Below are 18,394 nucleotides of genomic sequence, written 5' to 3'. Positions count from 1 at the left end.
GGCTTGAGGATGAACAAACGACTTTGCTGCCTGTGCAGACACCCAGTGCACCCATCTGCACACAGATGCCCAGTTTAAGGTCCCCTGTCCTGACTGAATCCAAGGATGGGAGCACAGCCTGCAGCGTTTCCTCTAGCAAAGCATGAGAGAAAAGGGTGTTTTTCCATAAATGTTGAAGGAAAGCAGCTTTGCCTGCAAAAGCCAGTGGTGGTGCAAGAAAAAAGTGGATGGGGGTTATGTCTGGTTACTAACTGCTCCTATCAGCTCCTCCCCTTGCCCAGACAGGAGAAGAGAAACCCAAAAGTATCCCTTTCTCTGCTCCAGAGACTCAGAAATCTCTTACTCCTTCCTCTTCATTCCCAATGGGGTGAGGGCCCCCTCTGCCAGCAGGTATCCCCCCTCACCGGGGTAGTGTTGAGATCAGCCTGGGGAAGAGCAGAGTAGAGAATGGGACATATCCGGGCTGCATCTCAAGGGAGAAGAAGAGACAAGAGGCTTTTTTGGAGAGCCTTTGGCTGTTAGAGGCAGACTACACTCCCCCACTGATAGTGATAGCTGGTAATATTCGTGGCTAGCCTGTTGCTCAGTACATGACAAAGTGCTTGCAGCTTCTCTCTGGAGGCTCCTCCTGGATAAATACACGATTTCCAGGAGTTCTGGTGGGACAGCTCTGCCGAGGATACATGGCTGTTGATGGTCCCAGTTGTGTCTGATTGCACCTGGTATTTTCCCTGTCTGCTCCATCTGGAGAAGCTGGGAGGACAGATTGCTTTCTTGCAGCCTTTAAATAAGGTGATGGAGGGGGCAGGGGCATTGCATCTTGTGGATCGTGCAGGGGATTTGTGCCTGGAGCTGGGAAAAGAGGGAGGAGGGGAAGCCTAGTTCTCTTCTGCAAGCCCCACAGCCATGGAGGCAGGGGACTGCCGTGGCACAGACCCTCAGGCTCCCTAATACCCACTAGGGAGTGCTTGGAGACACCCCACATGCCCCCTGCACATCTGAGCACAGCAGGCAGGGATGTTCCCCCTCTGGCTGGCAGCTTTTCCAGCTGAGCTCCCAGAGGAGCTTTCCAGGGCTTTGCACAGATCCAGGCTCCAGGGCTGCATGTTGTTCACAGCTAGTGTGGGCTGAGACAGGTTACAGCAGAAACCAACACTTCAGAGCAGTTTGGGGCTGCTCTGCTCAAGCCTTTTATCACGGGGTGCCTAGGGAAGCAGCTGCTTCTCTGGAGATCGAGGGTGTGATGTTCTCCAGCATGCACTGACCACAAGCTCCTTAAGGTGAGGAGGAACTTCTGGAGGACACATGGGGGTTCTAGGAAGCATTTTCCCCTGCTTCCCCCCCATACCTGCTTTGCCTTGGCGTGGTGCATCCAGCCTCATGCAGAGGAGAAGGGTGCCCTGGAAGCAGAAACTATTTTGGCAGGGACTGGAAAATCCCGTGCAGTTCATACTCTGCATCCTACCCAGCCACTTTATAAGGGATAGACACAGCATCTGGGTGGGAGCTGGGGGGGCATCAAGCTCTCCTCCACAAATCCCAACAGTGGAAAGCCCCGTGGCTGTGCTGAGAAAGCAAAGAGCACATCAGCCTCCTTTTCTCTGCACAGGGTCTGCAACCACTTCCCTGCCAGCTGGGCATGGCAACCTGGCACCCCGGGATGCTCCAGCTCCAAGCTGCAGGCAGGGGCACACTCTCCATCCCCAGAGCTTCACTGGGCTCCATCAGCCAGCACCTTCCCTCTGGGATCTGCAGAGTCCCTCACCCCACACTGCTCTTCAGGTCTCCAGGAGCTGGAGGGAAGCCCAGCACACTCTCCCAGAGCAGCTGGTAACAAGGCTTGGTCATTACTGCCCTGGGGCTATGTGCGAACCAGTGACCTGCCTCTGAAATGGTTTATGTTACATGTAAAATCCCATTGCAGAGGTGTTGCGGGAGGAAAGCTGGCCTCACCGTGAACTCCCTGGGCTAGAGAGCAAAACCCTAGTGCTGCAAAGGGCTTCCCGTGCCTGGGGCACTCGCTGTGTGCTGCCGCATCCCGCCTGGCCCGTGTACCCCCTCCTGGTGTGTGCCGCACCGAGCACCACGGGTCCCGGCCTCGCTCAAGGCCTGACGGTGCTACCGTTATACACAAAACAATAATCAGCTGCCGTAACGAGGACACGGAGTAGCTGAGCTGGCTTCCCTGCTGTTGTGCCGGCTCCAAGTAGAAACAGCTGCATTTGGTTTGGTTATATGTTTTATTTACTCCCAATTATCCCAGATAACAGATTTGCTTTCTTTTGTTCAATATTTAATACTGTTTTGGAGCAAAGCTGCTCTTTGGTTTCCAGTGGAGGACAGGGGGGTTAGGAGGAGCTCTCAGCCACGGTGGGGTCCAAAGCAAAGGCTGGAGGCACCCAGCATCCCCCCTGCATGGTGATTCCTCAGGCATCCAGTCCATCATTCCAGCCCATGGGAACAAGGTCACCTGCAGGAGCACAGCTGGGTTTGGGATGCTGGTGCTGGGTCAGATCTCTGAGGATCCACATGAGCATTACCCTAGGGTAACAATGATGCCCAGCACCAGCACTGACAGAGGTACTCCACTCTGCAGCTGGGAGCAAGGCATCTGTCACAGGTGCAGGATCTCTGATGGCTTTACCTGCGTAAATCACCTTCCTGCAGTGCCCCACACCTTGGGGAGCACTTCCAGTGTGGGCTGCAGTGCCAGCTGGCCACCCCATCCCATGCTGGAGCCCCTCTCCTCTTGCTCTTTCCTCTTGCTGCTCAACCAGGCTTGCTCGCTAATTTTTAAAGGCTTGAGAGCTGTCAGGTTTGGAGAGCACCTCTGCTGAGCAATTAATAGCACGGCCTCATGCAGTGTGGGATGAAGCAAGCTCCAGTGAGCCCGTTATCACACCGTCCTGCTGCAAGGCAGCTTTTAGGGCTCGGACTTGCACTGCAATTTGGGCTTGAATCAGGGTCTGAGTTCTCTGCTCTCTATTAGTAATACCTCACCCAAAAATTTACAGCACTGCCTCTCAATGCACACACTGAATTTTCTGCAAAGGAAATGAGAAAATCCATAGCTTGGTTTATGAGCCCTAATGAGTGTAAAACAGGGCCGTTAAGAAATTTATCTTTTGCTGAGTCCACCTTTTTCTCCAGCAGTTTCTGGGGAATAAATTCTTGCTCTTTGAGGCTGGGGAACTGGCTTCTAGATGGCAGCAGGGCCAGGGGACTTTGGTTACAGCCACAGGTGTCCCTGGCCTGTTTCAGGAGCTCCCGGGAAGATTTTGGGGTGTTGGGGCTTGGCTAAGCGCTGGCTGAATGTGGGCATCTCTGGTGCTTGGCTGAGATGGCTCTCACTCAAAAGGGATATGTCTTCAGTGTCCAATTTCAAGAGGGAGGAGAGTCCCCCTGAAAATGTCCCTTGCCAAGGCTGGAGTGGCTTCGACTGGGAGGGACCTAAACCCTGTCTCCATCACTTGCCCCAGGTCACCCAGGAGGTCAATGAGGATCAAGCCAGTCTCACCCTGTGCCTCTGCACCTGTGGGCTCTCTAATTATCTCTCACATTAATTTTGCTGCGTTAATTTAAAAAAAAAAAAATCCTTAATCCTTATTGAAGAAATACTGGTTATGAACACAATATTCCCAGAGTGCAGGGGAGCATTGCTTGCTCCCATACCGCCCTACTGCTGTCCTCTGCACCCCTCCCTGACTTCACCCTTATCTAAGAACAGCCTGGAAAAGGGGTAACAGAGCAAAATCAGAACTTCAAATCCTTCCCTTTCTCCAGCAATGAAACACAGACACATCCCAGCATTTGGAGTGGTGGAAGGGACCATCCCCTGCCACAGCTGTGCTGAAACCAGCGCAGGTGATGCAGAGCAGGCAGATGCTCCCCTGATCCACTGGGCAGTAGAAATATAATTTATTCATCATTGTTTTCTTTGTTATTTCCTACCAGCCTGCTGTACACAGACAATTTTAGAAAAGTGGTGTTAGATAAATAATACATCACGCTTGCAGCCAGCGTGTGCATAACAAAAGCACCTGCTTGGATGTGTGTGCAGACAAGTGCTGCTCATGTGCACACATGTTTGGGGCTGGCATCTCTACACCCGGATAGGTCCCCATGGTGCCCTTCAGCCTCTGCAGCTTTGCTTTCCAATCACTTAGGCACCTTTTTACTTACCAGCTGCCTGCAAGGTCATGGCTGTTGTGCAAAAAAGTTCAGCGGGTGAGGATGGGGATGGCACATGAGGCACAGGCAAGAGATGGGGCAGAAATCCTGCCATGGGGGAGAGGCAAGGATGCTGACAGTGGGAGTCTGGCAGCAGAACATCAGTGCTGGGGTTGCCCCCCAGTGTGGGACGGCACAGGGGTCTTGCCCTTGTGCAAGCAAGCTGTGTTGTGGCTGCAGCTCTAGCATGAGCACAAGCTGCTGTCATGGGCCCTGGAGGCTTTGCTGGCCCTGGTCCAGTATGATGAGTTATGCAGATGACCCTGCAAGCACACTGTTAAGATCAGTATCCCCCAGCAGCCCAGGGTGTGAATGTGCCCCGGAGTGCACCAGAAGAAATATCTCCTACAGAAGTGTTTGACAGGCCTCTTAAAACTTTTATTGGTACTATTTTTTGTATCCTTCCACCTGTGGAGCAAGGCATCTTTAGTACGTTCAGCCCTCAGCAGGAGAGGAAAATTATAACTGATCCATTTCAGAAACCTCTAAAAATGACCGAAAATAACTTTTCTATATATAAAAATGCCATGATTTTAATGCCCATTATCTCATGACCTAGCAGGGCTAGGAAAAGCTATTGTAGATCATTTTTAGTGGTTTCTAAAACGGATTGGTCACACTTTTCCCATGCACAGTGGGACTCGGGGTACAAGGTCGATTGGGCTTTAGAAGTGGGGTGGGAGACAAAAATCTGTGTCTCTGCTGATGCACCCAGAGCTGCTCCATCCTGGAGGACCACTTGTTGTGCTCTCCCAAGCAGAGCAGAGATGCTAGCACTGGTCAAATGACAGCTATTTCCAGCAAGTTGGAGTGACATCGGTCAAATGGATGCAAAGATTAGGGTACTATAGTTGGGAAAGCCAACTCCATCAGTCTTCTGTGGAGTCTTCAGAGATGATGACTGTGGCACCAGCTTTTGCTGCCTGTTGCATCTCTGGATTTCGCTCAAGCATCACACAGTTTGTAAGCAGCATGCCCAGCTTGGACGCCCCTGGATTTTACCTTTTATCCCCTAGTCCCAAGCTTTTGCAGCAAGGCTAGTTGCAGCCCAAGCCACTGGGAAGCTGCTACAGCTGGGCATTAAACACCCTGGGTTTGCAGAGGAGACGTCAGCAGAACGCATGGGAGAAGTGGCTTCCTGCCATGCGAGAGGTTAATAGACAGATTAGAGAGGGCAGGTGCTGTTTGCTTCGAAAGGAAAGGAGCTCTGCCTTCACAGAGTTCAGCAGCTCCATGAGGCGACAGGGAAGTAAATATTTGCCAGGATTAGGGAGGGTGCGTGCGGGAGCCCCAGGAGAAGTGCCTGTGCATTGGCAGCATGCTGCTCAGGCTGTTTTTGGGGTCAGGCAGGGGTTGAGAGCTGGACTTTAGCCAGGGGAGGATGGAAGAGGTTGAAGCGGGACACCCCACACCCAGAGGCACTGCCCAAAGCCTCAGGGCAGAAAAAGCCTTTAATGCTCCCTTGATGGCTTTGTTTTCCTTCACTGCCTTTCTTGCTCTCTCGATCAGCCTGACCGGCTGGCCCGCCTCCAAAGACAGCATTACAGAGCGCCGGATCGATTGGAGCCTGCAATTTTATTTGCTCTCTTTAAGAGCCTTTGATGGGCAGGATGAGCTGTGCTGGTGAGGGCCTTTCCTGGGAGAGGAGGGAGAGGAATGGAGTTGCAAGACACCATCTCCCCTAGGAAGGGAGATGCCACCCTGCCACCAGCTTGGAGAAGGTACTATGTCAGGGTGGCCAAAGACAGCCCTCTCAATGGCCCACAGCAGCTGAGAAGGGGCTTGCAGCCCTCTCCTTTGAGGTACCTGGCAGTTATGGTCGTGTTCACCCACGTAGTGTGGTGGTCTTATCCCCAAGTGACACATCACACTGACCCTGCACTCTCCCATGGGATGGACTTTCAGGCCATCGAAGTGGAAAGTGACGTGGTTGCCTGTCATCCCCCTCTGAAAGTGCCTGTAGCTCTGGGACTGATGTCTCTTTGGAGGGATGGAGGTGGCACGACTGTCCCCTTGAGACATCTTGTTCCTGCCCAGAAATACAGGGCAATGGCTGAGGTGAGAGACGCTTGATGAAGCAGCAGCACTTCAGCTGCAGTTGGTTGAGAATGCTGTGTGGGCACCACGGTGGCAGAAATGTGAGGGGCATTTTGTCCCTGTTCCCCAGGCTCTCCTTCCACCTCTGGCTTGCTAAAAAGCACCAGAGGATGAAAGGTCGAGGATGCTGTGGGCACAGAGAATCTTGGAGCACAGGACAGAATCTTTAAAGCATTCCAGGTTGTGAAGACAGGGCACCTTCAAAGATTGCTGCAAAGTGAGGATGGAAACAGGAGGCACTTTGGTCAGCCCCTCGTCTACCAGGAAAGCAAACCTGAGGCATGAACCCACCTCAGCCTCCTCAATGGAGGAATTAGCACAGATTACCAAAACCATATCTAGTGTAACAATAGAGACAATGGAGGTAAATTATCCTCAGATGGGATAATTGCGGCTCAGCAGCAGCGCAGCATCTGGGGCTGCACAGGTGGGGCAGAGTCTCCTGGTCCAGATGGGACCATGTCGGATTTCGGGTTTCCTTGGTGAAGCCTCGGCTACCTTTGCCGTTGTCCCGTCTGGGTCCTGCTGCCGTGCAGGACAACTGAGCCCAAGCAGCCAGAGGAGCGGCTCCCAGTAGCATCCTCAACATCCTCCCCCCGAGCAGCATTTCCAGCCCCCAGCCCCGTTTGCCGGTGCCAGGCGGGTGCTCTTAGCCCACACTGCCACCACGCGGTCTCTCGGACCCCACAGGCTGTCCCTAAATCCCCTGCACCCCTTTACCCCAGCAAAACACCTCCCGGGAACACTTAAATCTCCCCGTTGCCCCCCACAAAGGCGATGCTGCCCAATATTCTCTCCTACCTCACTCCGGGGGCAGCTGTGGGGCAGGGAAGGGGTTAAGGAGCCATAGGGAAGGAGGAGGATGGAGCTGAAGCAGGGATCAGGCCCTTGTCGCTGGCCTTGTGATTAGCTGCCCTGTTCTGCTGCGGAGGGTCTGCTTGAATAATTTAGCTGGGAGGTTCATTAACCGGGCTCTGGCCTTCGTCTGCTGGCTGAAGGCTGAAATAGCCATTAGGAGGAACATGCATCGCAGATCAGCACAGCCTCCCCTCCCTGCCAGCACCCTCTTCTCCCTCTCCCTCTCTTTGTCCCCCTCTTTCTTCTTGTTCCCTGCTCTCCGACAGGCTAGACAGGACGAAGAAATTTTTTACAATGAGGGTGATAAAATACTGGCCCAGGTTGCCCAGAGAGGTGTTTGATGGCCCATCCCTGAGGACATCCCAGGCCAGGCCAGACGGGGCTCTGAGCAACCTGATCTAGTTGAAGATGTCCCTGCTCATGGCAGAGATTGAACTAGATGACCTCTGAAGATCCATTCCAGCCCAAACTGTTCTATGATTCTGTGACTGCTCCCCTTGCCTCTCCTGTCATCTACTTGCTCCCTCTCCTGTCATGCCCCAGGGGTGCTGGTGTACATGCCTCAGCTTCCCCTCTGCATCAGGGTCCTGCTTTGGTTCTAGTTGCATCCCAAAGTATGTTACACCAGTGAGGCCTGGGCTGTGCCAAAGTGGGGCCAAGGAGACCTCCAGGAGCCTGGCAGCTCTGCAGGACTGTGCACCATGAGGGAGATTTGCACAGGCGTGGCTGCAGGGATGTCCCATTTTGCATTGATGTCTTGAGGCTTAGGCATCCTCCTGCTGCTGCCAGCTCACCAGTGCAGCGAGGGCACCCTTAGCCGGCTTGCTGCATCCTTTACTGCTTTGAGGTGATGAGCAGACATGTTTGCCCTGAGGCTGCCAGGTCTGTGAGGTTTGTTTCAAAACCTTTGCCTGGGGAGAAGAGCATGTCCTGGAACATCCCTGGTAGATGCACAGGGACAAGAGCTAACAAAGGAAAGGAAAGATGGGCTGCTACAGGTTCAAACGCCTTTTTGAGGGAGCCCTGGTGCACATCCAGCCCTGAGAGTGTATTTTATGGCAAGGTACTGTGTCAAGGCACTGCAGTTAGAGCCAAACTCCACTCTTACCAATGCAAGTGCCTAAGGTACCAAGAGGAGTTAAATCGGTGTCAGTTCAGGTAAGTTTTTTACCAGTCTACAAGGGCAAACTTTATCATGTGAAAGGCATCACATCTCATCCTCCCACATACACCAGCCCTGGGCATTTCAGAGTCTTCCTGCAGATCTGGCTGTACTCCTGCAAAGACCACAGAGGGCACGCATGGCCGGGAAAGCTGAGTGCAGTGTGAACACTTGGATTGGTTTAAAAAACCTCTTCTGCCTCTGATCTCTAGGACTGACTGGCGAGGCCGGGCTGCTCCCGGTTGCATGCTCTTGTCCCATCTCCAGTTGCCCGCCTGTTTCTTGGGAGGCAGAGCTCTGGGATGGGATCGTTTTACACTGCTGCTGGAAGTGTTAACACTGCCAGTCTTCCTGCAGAGCTGAATTTTCTCTGCCAGTTTCAGGATGTTCCTCCTCAGCATGTCATAAGCAGTCCTTCTCCATTCTTTTGAGAACCTCCCGTCTTTTGGAGGATCATCCCTCAGAAGATATTTATCACTCCCCAGGGACACAGCAGAGAAAGCCATGAGCGCAGTAGCTTAATGGGGTCGAGGGAGCAGCACCTCCTCCCCATCAGCAACGTCTCTGTCACAGCCTTGAAGACACTTTCTCTCAGTACCTGCCAGCCTCTTCAGTGGGTAATTGCTCTTTCTCTTTCCCTGGCAGCCCCCCCGAAGGAGCCAGTGCTGATGTGCCGGTCCAACAACTACCCAAAGGGTTTCTACTGCAGCTGGCACCTGCCCACTCCTACCTACATCCCCAACACCTTCAACATCTCAGTCATGTAAGTGCCCAGGAGGGAGGAGTGCAGTGAGGTGAGTTTTTATCCCTGCAGCAGGTCACATGTAGGGCCATGAAGTCTGTGGCAGAAGTTCAGACCTGTGCTGAGGATATGGGATCTATGTCTTAAAAATGGGCCTGGATGCTCCAGGGACATCCAAATTGGCTGGGTGGCACTGGCACTTTGTTCCAAGAAAGTTCCCATTTCCCCAGAGGGGACCAGGAAAGTCCCTAACTCCCAGGTCCCCCTTCCATACCCTGCAAGTCCATCCTTTCTGCACGATTTGCCCACAGTGGAGGTTGTTCACACTGTTTTTTGGCACATGTGGCACAGCCATGCTCCTTTCTGCTGTACGATGTCTGCAGTTAGGAAACAGCAGTGTCCCTCAGCTGGAACTGGCCATTTGATGGCATTGTCCCCCACCCTGTGCCCAAGTCCTGGCACAGCCGTTACACAGGCTAGTATCATGCTTTAGCTTTAGCATCTGGTATCACCAGCAGAAAAGAGACCCTGTTCCTCTCACAGGAGGGACAGAGCCAACCCCAACCCCAGTACGGTCTCATCCTTTCCTTGAGGCCAGTGTAAGAACATTCAGCACAGCTTCTGTGCAGGCTTAGGATAAACCATCAGATACATGAACCTGCAAAATTCCCTTTGGCTATGGCAGGGGCACAGGGACCATGGGCAGAGCTGGGACACAGCGCTGCTCCTTCTGCCTCCCCACTGCAGCTGCAGGGCTGTATCCTCCCCCGAGCATTGCTCTGTAGGTAATAGCTCTTCTCGTCTCTGCTTCCCAGACACGGCACAAAAGAGATGGTCTGCGAGAAGGACGCCTTTCCCAAAAACAGGTGTCACATCAGATACCTCCAGCTCTTTTCGACGGTGAAGTACAAGGTGACTCTGACAGTCACGAATCCCCTGGGCAAAAGCTCCACCACTGTCACCTTTGACGAGGTCGCTATAGGTAACTTCCACGGCAGCAACTGACCTCTTTGGGATGGCGTTGGCGTTGGCTTGCTCTGCAGGCAGCATCGCCTGCTGGAGCGATGGGCCAGGGAAGAGACAGGCTCTCCAAGCGGAACCTCTGCCTATCCATGCACAAGTGTTGTGAGGAGCGGCTGAGGGAACTGGGGCTGTTCATCCTGGAGAAAATGAGGCTGGGGAGAGACCTTATCACTGTCTGCAACTACCTGAAAGGAGGTTGTAGCATGGAGGGTGTTGGTGTCTTCTCCCAAGTAACAAGTGGTAGAATGAGAGGATATGGGCTGAAGTTTTGCCAGGGAAGGTTTAGATTGGATATTAGGAAACATTTCTTCATGGAAGGGGTCATTAGGCATTGGAACAGGCTGCCCAGGGAAGTGGTGGAGTCACCATCCCTGAAGGTGTTTAAGATGCATAAATGAGGTCCTTAGGGACATGGTTTAATGACAGTATTAGGTTGATGGTTGTACTCAATGACCTCAAAGGTCTTTTCCAAGCAAAATGATTCTATGATCCTATGCATGAGGGAAGCTGGGATCTGAGCCACACAGGCATTCTCCCTGTGCCCCCCTGATTCTCATGGCCCTGCTGCAACTGATGGTGGCACCTGAGCATCCTCGGGGAGCCAGGCAGGACGGCCACAGGCAGCCCACGTGCTGGTCCCATCAGTGGCCTGGTGCCCTGCCTGGTGCCATCCCCAGTGGTCCAGGTTTCCTGTAGTTGCTGAGCTTCTCCCTGCTTGGGAGCCAGGGAAGCAGATGTGATGTACTGGGGCAGAGGGCTGTGAAACTGATGTCGTCCAAATCGCATTGCCTTTCTTGTCCCTCTGAGTGTTCCTAAAAGAGCAGTTTTGGCATTTTTGGTGGAAGCAGAGTCATGGGAACTAGGATTGGAAAATACATTAAAGTGTCTCATCCTCTTCACCCCCATTCCTCAGCAGGATAGAGCCTTCTCAAAGTCATTCTCTACAAACCCTTACCCTCACATGCTCTTAAAAATCCTATATCCCTCTTTGCATCCCTTCACTGCCCTATCTGGGCAGTGGATGCTGTGCAATGTGGGACAGGTAGCAGCAGGCCCCGGGTGCTGGGATGTCCATGCCACAGGGATGCTGGCCAGACATGTCCAGACCTTCAGTGCTGATACTCCTCCAGCTATGAAGGACTGATGTGGACCAAGCAATTCAGTTCCAACCATGGCAAAGCAAGGAGCTGGGAAAAGCACTTTTGCCACCAGCCAAAGACAGATGACAGCTGGTGCTGTGACAAGACTGTCCATCCTCAAAGAACAGGAAAAATGGAAGAGAATAGACTTCAAGAACACGTCAAAAAACAATTTTCTGGTTACATGTGGCAGTTACTGGACCAGAAAATCAAATAAATGAATCCTTGAAGTGCAGCCAGCAGTCAGTCTTCATTTTGGATGTGCTGCGTGTGCCAGTCAAGAGCGCCTGGAAGTGCCAAAATACAAGGAAAGGAGCTACACCGCTATCCCAGATTTTGTCTTTCTACCCCAAATCCTGGAGAATACCAAATGATACAGGGTGGCAGCACTGAACAGAGCAGCAAAATCACTATATTTTGGAGCAGGGACTGTCCTGCCATGTCCCATCGGCCACAGTCTGTATCTGAAGCTTGTACGTGTTGGTGCATTGCAAAAGCTGATAACAAGGCGAGGAGCTTAGCAGGAAAGCCATGGAGTTTCGTTCACTTGGGTGCCTTTAAATGGAAATTGTTATGTTAGTGGAAGATACACTCCTTAAAAATGAAGGTGACCTCCAGCCTGCAGGGTCCAGGGCAGCAATTAGGCTGCATTTTTCAAGTTCCTTACGTTCCCTCCTGCAGGGGTTCAGGGCATTGTCCTATAACATCTGCATCCCACCCATGCCTTGCCTGGCTTCCCAAACATCTGGTCCTCTGTTCAGCACACAAGGGCAACTCCCTTGGGAAGCACACCCAGCTGCAACCCTGGGCGTCCCAGCACCAGCACAAGCCAGATCCAGCCCAGAAGTTTGAACTCAGCCTGGGTTGGAGGAGCAGTGAGCGGAGCCAGCGCTGCCTAGGGCCAGCTGTTAGCATTGGTGCAATATCAAATTCTTCTTGCAAGAGTGCTTGAAGGGATGCAGGGTGCCTGGACACATCCCAGCGGGTGCGGTGGGAGGTGAGACCCCCCCTGGCAGCACCTGGCAGATGCTCTAACAGCCTCTGGAATGGCATTTGGGGAAGGGTTGATGGGCCAGTGCTGATAGGAATGGCTGTGTCCTGCACCCCTGAGCCAACCCACTCCCATAAATACTTAGGTAACTAGTGGTCTTAAAAACTACACGTTCTATGCAGTGATGAAATTCTCCTCTGGATTTGTTACGGTCGCCATGCATGAGAAGCATAGGAGCAGTGGTGGCTGAGTGTTAAAGGAGGCAGTCAGCAGGCTTAGCAGTGTCATTATGGGATGAACTCAGCTGCCACAGATCAGCAGCCACCTACCCCGAATCTTGTGCCATCCCAGTGTTTCCAATTAAAATGAATGCACTGTGTTAGTGTATTTTTCTAGGCAGTTTTGTCCCAGGTTGCCTGCTGTCCTTGCAGAAGCTTCTCTTCTTGCAGAGTATAGTAAAAAATGATTTTCTTACACTGAGAGTAGTGGAACACTGGCCCAGGCTGCCCAGAGAGATGGTAGTTGCCCCATCCCTGGAGACATCCCAGGCCAGGCTGGACAGGGCTCTGAGCAACCTGATCTGCATGAAGATGTCCCTGCTCATGGCAGGGCAGTTGGACTAGGTGGCCTTTGAAGGTCCTTTCCAATGCAAACTATTCTATGACTACACAATTTCAGTGTGTCTTCTGGCTCTCCTCTCTGCAGCTGCAAGCCCAGGGCTGTGTCCCGTTGTGGTGGATGCTGGCGCTGTGGATCTAACATGCAGTACCTTCCCTGGGGTTCTCTACCAGCCCCAGCTGGGCTGAGATCTCGTATTGGAATTTGTGCTGGGTTTCTCTCTGCTGCATGGAGAGGGGTGGAAAATCTATGGCCTGGGAGAAAGCCATTGCATCAGCTTGCTGGAAGAATGCTGCGTGGGATCATTGCAATGCATGCATGCATCTTGCTAAAACTGAGAGATGGTGTCAGCCAGCAACTGCATACTTCTCCTGAAATCCCCATGCTGTGGATGTCAGAGCCCACCTCATGTTTTCTCTTTAACTTAGAGAAAACCATCGCGTGTTCTGTGTGGAGGTTAAAGGATGGAGCAGCCTGGAGCCAAGGCGAGAGCGGCGCGGGGCCAGCAGCTCTCGCTCCTGGTGCCGGCTGAGCCAGGAGCAGACCCGCTGCCGGGTCAGACCACCCACCCAGCCTGGGCAAATACAAAAAGCCCCCTGGGAAGGAGTGATCTGCTTTGGTTTTTGCTTCCTCCTTCCTTTCTCCCTTCCTGGAGCCCTCAGCAGAAAATCCCTTCCCCAGCCGCTCGGAAGATGGGCTCTAATTGAGTGGAAAATGATGGGTACTTTTCTTTTGCTATCCCAAGCCTGTGCCCTGCTGGCAGTCGTGCCGTGCGGGCTATTAGCAGCCAGCTGCGAGGGGTCACTCTGCATTGCCATTTTCAATGATATCTGGAAGAGGTTTTCCAGCCCTCTGCCCCCCACCTCTCATCCACAGGAGACCCAGTTTGCCTTTCTCCCCACCTCGCTCCTGGAAATTGTTTTCATAATGATGTCTTCTGCAAATGTATCAATATTAATAAAGGTGAGCATGAGGTGGGCAAGGCTCTGCAAAGTCCTACAGCCATCAGGGCTCCAGGCCCAAGGCAGGAGGAGGTGGCAGAGAGGCTGGAGAAGCTGGAAGAGGAGAAGGCTTGTAGGCAGAGGAAGGTGCCAGTGAGGAGCAAGACAAATTGGTGTGTCAGGAACTGCCACCTCCTTTGTGATGGATGGGATGCTGTGGGGACATTCATGGTCCTCCAGGACACAACCCCACATTCCTCAGTTGTGGTTCAGCCCAAGAACCAGGTAGCTGGCATGTTCATCCCACAGGAAAGCGGGGACATTGCTGTACAGCTGTGTCAGCATCCCACCTTTCTCCTCATGCAAGCCTGGGGCAAATCCGCAGGAGAAGATGCACAGCATTAAAAGGAGGAAGGCAGCCTTCGATGGGGCCTCACAGGCATGGATGCATTCCTCCAAACCTGCTACCCATCCCTCATATGACCTTGAGACAATTGTTTGATCCTCCCAGCTCCAGGTCTGGAGCAGAGCATCTTGGAGGTGCTGCTTGAGGACAAACATGCCCATGTCTGTACAAAATTCAGAACACGGAAATACAGTTGCCTAGGCAGAAGGTCAGTTCAATTCATACTACTTAGGGAGGCAGAATTAAATTACCTAGACTGACATTTGGCTAAGACATGGAGTTTAATATCCCTCTGCTCATGGAAAATGCCAGGGGATATTTAACGGCCGCAAGGGATCCATTTTAGTGCTCATTGGAGAGATGGGATGGGCCTCTCCATGCTGCGGGGTCTCAGCTGCCTTTCTGAACCACAGGCTTCATTTCAAGATGTGTCTAACAACAGCCAGGGGTGATGGATAGCTAAATACTTGCGGTTAAGTGTAAGCGTGCAGAGCCTTTACGAAAAGCCGCTCTCCACGGCTCTTCTTGCACACCGAGCCCTCCCTTGGATGCAGCAGCCGAAAACCAAGTGGGAAGAGCTGTGAGCTGCCTCCTGGCCAAGTCCCCTTCTCAGGAATGTCTGGAGATGCTCCCTCAGCTCTGCGGGATAATATTACATCTGGTTTTGTAGCCACTTAACCAGTACTCAGCCTAATGCCCATCGTCCATTATTATTATTACTATTATTGCTTTTATTACGTTACTGCCTGCAGGGCCTTGCTGAGGACAGGGCTCTATTATGCTGGCTGATCTACAGCCAGACAGCCCCTGCCTCGCCATGGACAGGCTAAATGGAAGCAGACAAAGGCTGGAGAAGAAGGAGAGCTCCTCATCCTGGTGTGAGGAACAGGGACATGGGAGGCTGCTCAGGATAAAGGATTCCTTCAATAAACTGGGAAGATGGACACAGCCTGTCTGCCCCCACTCCTCAGCTGACCCCTGCAGGACCAGCCCTGATACTTACCATAATGAGCACAGCATCAGGAGGTCTGTCCTAAAAGATGTCAGTCAGTCCTGGCAGGCCCAGCTGCTGCAGGTGTGGTCCCCTCTTCTGCCTCTTGCATCCCCGTCACCTTGGAGGGAGGTGGCAGGAACAGCTTTGTGGTTTTGGAAGGGCTGGTACTGCTATGCTTTCTAGCCTGATGAGGAGTCCCACGGACGAGAGGACACATGAGGACACAGCAGGGACTGCTGGTTTTCCCATTAAGCCATCAGAAGGCTCTCCACAGATGGGAGCACAGTCCTCTCGGATGGCTGGGCTCCGCTGTGCTCGCTCAGGGCCAGGGCAGCCCTCCCCTGCACCCCAGCCCACAGGAGTTGGACCAGGGGTAACACCCCTGCAAAACAGGCAGGTGACTCCCACCTCAGCTTCAGGGCACCTATATTATTTTTTTGTTTTCCTCCAGCCCACGACAGCGGCATCTCTCATCACTGCCCAGGCAGATATGCCCTGCCCAGCACAACTACATTTAAGCATCTCTCTGCCATGGCTCCAGGCTGACAATGCCAAAGAGCAGGGCCAGGCTCCCTATGTTACCCCAGGGTATCCATCCTTAGCCCAATGCTTTCCTTCCCTGTTTCTCGCTGCAGAGCTGCAGTTCAGAGTCATCTGTGTTCGTTCAGCCAAACAGACTTTTGTTTTGCAAACTGAGCTCGCTGAGCCAGCACTGGATTTATACTTTTCCGTTTGCATTTGGACTCCAAGTCCCTGTCGATGGAAGCTGATGTCCAGCCCGAGCCCGGGGATTCAAAGCGAGCGGAGGAATTGCACAGACATCTGGAGTAGCTCAGCACAGTGCAGCCACAGAAAGCTGTCCCTCCAGCCGAGGATAAAGCTGTAAATGGAAAATTGGGTCCTACCCTGCTGCAGAGAGGGATGGGGAGGTGACACTGGGCACCCATGGTCAGGCCCATGGATACTTGTTCACCAGCCGCTCCCCCAGCATCCTCCAAGCACCTTGCACCAAGCAGGTGCAGTGGGGATGCAAGAAGCTTGCCATCCCTCCTTGCACCCACCAGGGCAGAGGGAAGGGGATGGGAGGCAAGAGAGGCTGCTGGGGTGGTGTTGAAGATGATGGTGAAGGAAGACTGCAGCAGGCTGTGTGCCAGGGTGCTGAGTGGGAGGACTCCAGAGAGGAAGATGGTCATGGACTACATCTCAGGGGAAAGAGGACCCATTCTGGGTCTTACAGATGTGGTTGGACTGTGGTTTCATTTCAGCTTTGATTTTGTAAGATGGAAGTTTGAGCTGTCAGGAGCTTAGCAAGCCCTTGGTGAGGAGCAAGGCTCGCTCTGCAATGGCGAGTGCCATTCATCACAGCCTGTGATTTGCTCCCAGCACTCTAAAAGTAGCTGCAACTTCCATGGACATTGCATAGCTCTCTGCCAATTAATATTCACTTGAAATACTTGTCAGGAAGCAAGAAAATATCTCCATATCCCAAAAGGCCAAACTCTGCCATGTTATTGCAAGGCAAGTGGGGTTGAATGTGGAACAGACTCCCAGAAATCAAGAGGTGTGAGAAAAGTGCAGGACTTGGGCTTGGTGGGCTCCTCGCCCTGACCCAAGTAGCCCTGGGGAGGAGGGATGCTCTCTATCCTGGCCAGGCTGTTTCCACATGTCTTCAGCACTGGCATCTCCTTGACAGTGATTATTTTGCACCAGCACAGCCGTAGCACTGATCGGGACAGGAAAAGGTGATTTGCATCTAATCAATTTGGGAAAAAGACATCCTGTGTGTTACCTGAGCCCCTTGGAAAGCACAGAGTGCAAAGCCCAGCTGGCTGTGCTGAGGGGTGTAAGAAATTATGCCACATCCAAAGCTTTACCAGCAACCCTCTTCTCTTCCAGTAAAGCCAGACCCTCCGGAAAGCGTGGTGGCCAAACCTGTGCCCAACAACCCTCGGAGGCTGGAAGTGTCGTGGCAAAACCCCTCGTCCTGGCCTGACCCCGAGTCTTTCCCACTCAAGTTCTTCCTGCGATATCGGCCCCTCATCCTGGACCAATGGCAGCATGTAAGTGATGCTGAGCTGGCTGGGACAGGAGGGACTGAGGGGAGCTGGTGACTGGGAACAAGTGGTGAGGGACTGAAAAACATGTCTATTTACAGCTCAGGCAACCCAGACCCTTCTCCTATCCTTCTATGTCTCTCCTCCCTTCTCTCTCTTCTTCTCTGCCTTTCTTTTAACTCTTTCTGCCTACAAATAGCTCTGCAGGCTCTCTCCACTCTGCATTGTCATCCACGGCCCCTATCTACTTTCGATACATATGTTCTATATAAAACCTGCCAGTGAGATGTAAAAGGCATTTAAAGTATAAATGTCACCACATTTAAATGTGCCTCTGCCACATTTAGATTTTGAACTGAAGATAAAATACCGCTCGCCATAACTGAGCGTAGTCACAGAGCGATTGCCACGATGTTATCGTATTTCTTACTTTTATTTCTTGTTTCTTTAAAAAGAAAAAAAAATAGTCAGTGAAATCTTGGCAGCCCGGAGGACAGATTTCATTTGTTAGCTGCAGATAGATAACGAACAGGCTTTTTTTTTCCCTCTGTGTGCTGTTCACATGCTCGGCAATCTGCTTCTCAAGGAGAGATGCTGTTATGCTGGTGTGGCTCATCCAGCATGCCCTCTGCATCAAGCTGAGCCGGTCAAAAGCCAGTTAGGTGCTTTGCTTAATAAAGCATTTTGCCTCCTCCCAGAAAGACAAATAGGAGGCAGCAGTCAGTTCCCAGGGAGCTCACCTGCACCATGGAGCCACACAGGGTTTTCTGACAGCCAGTTCTTCTTGAGGAGAGAAATGGCTCACAGAGGGGACAGGAGACTTTGCTCATGTCGCTGCAAGATGCCGGTGTCTCAGCAACTTTTTCTTTTTGTGTTGGTTGGGTTTTTTGATGAGGCAGCACCGCAGGTTGTGTTTTGGGTGGAAGCATTTGCTGATGGCTTTGAAAATTGGAGGAGGGTTGGGAGAGGGTTTTCCTGTTTGTTTCTCTTCCCTTCGCCTCCCTGCTGGGAACAGGAGAGCATCCTGAGGGTTAAGAAAGAAGAGATGGAATTTGGGTATCAGTTTGCTTTGGATATTTTTTTTTCACTTGAGGGGTAGATGCACAAATTGTACAAGCTGTGAAAAAAGGGGAAGAATT

The 18,394-nt window shown here is 52.3% G+C and overlaps 1 protein-coding gene across 1 annotated transcript in view; it reads left to right on the top strand.

Annotated features, from left to right (window-relative positions):
- CNTFR (ciliary neurotrophic factor receptor) overlaps positions 1-18,394 on the top strand; it is a gene marked incomplete at its 3' end in the record, with an annotated part of 213,857 nt that overhangs the window by 183,174 nt on the left and 12,289 nt on the right. The window contains exons 5-7 of the mRNA XM_080362617.1: positions 8,993-9,110; positions 9,905-10,071; positions 17,098-17,261. Coding sequence (XP_080218743.1) covers positions 8,993-9,110; positions 9,905-10,071; positions 17,098-17,261 — 449 coding nt within the window. The remainder of the gene's footprint in view (positions 1-8,992; positions 9,111-9,904; positions 10,072-17,097; positions 17,262-18,394) is intronic.

This window comes from Nesoenas mayeri (assembly GCF_963082525.1).
Source record: "Nesoenas mayeri genome assembly, chromosome: Z".
NCBI classification, from domain to species: domain Eukaryota; kingdom Metazoa; phylum Chordata; class Aves; order Columbiformes; family Columbidae; genus Nesoenas; species Nesoenas mayeri.
Note: the sequence above shows the minus strand (reverse complement) of the source record. Positions and strands in the feature narration are given on the sequence as shown.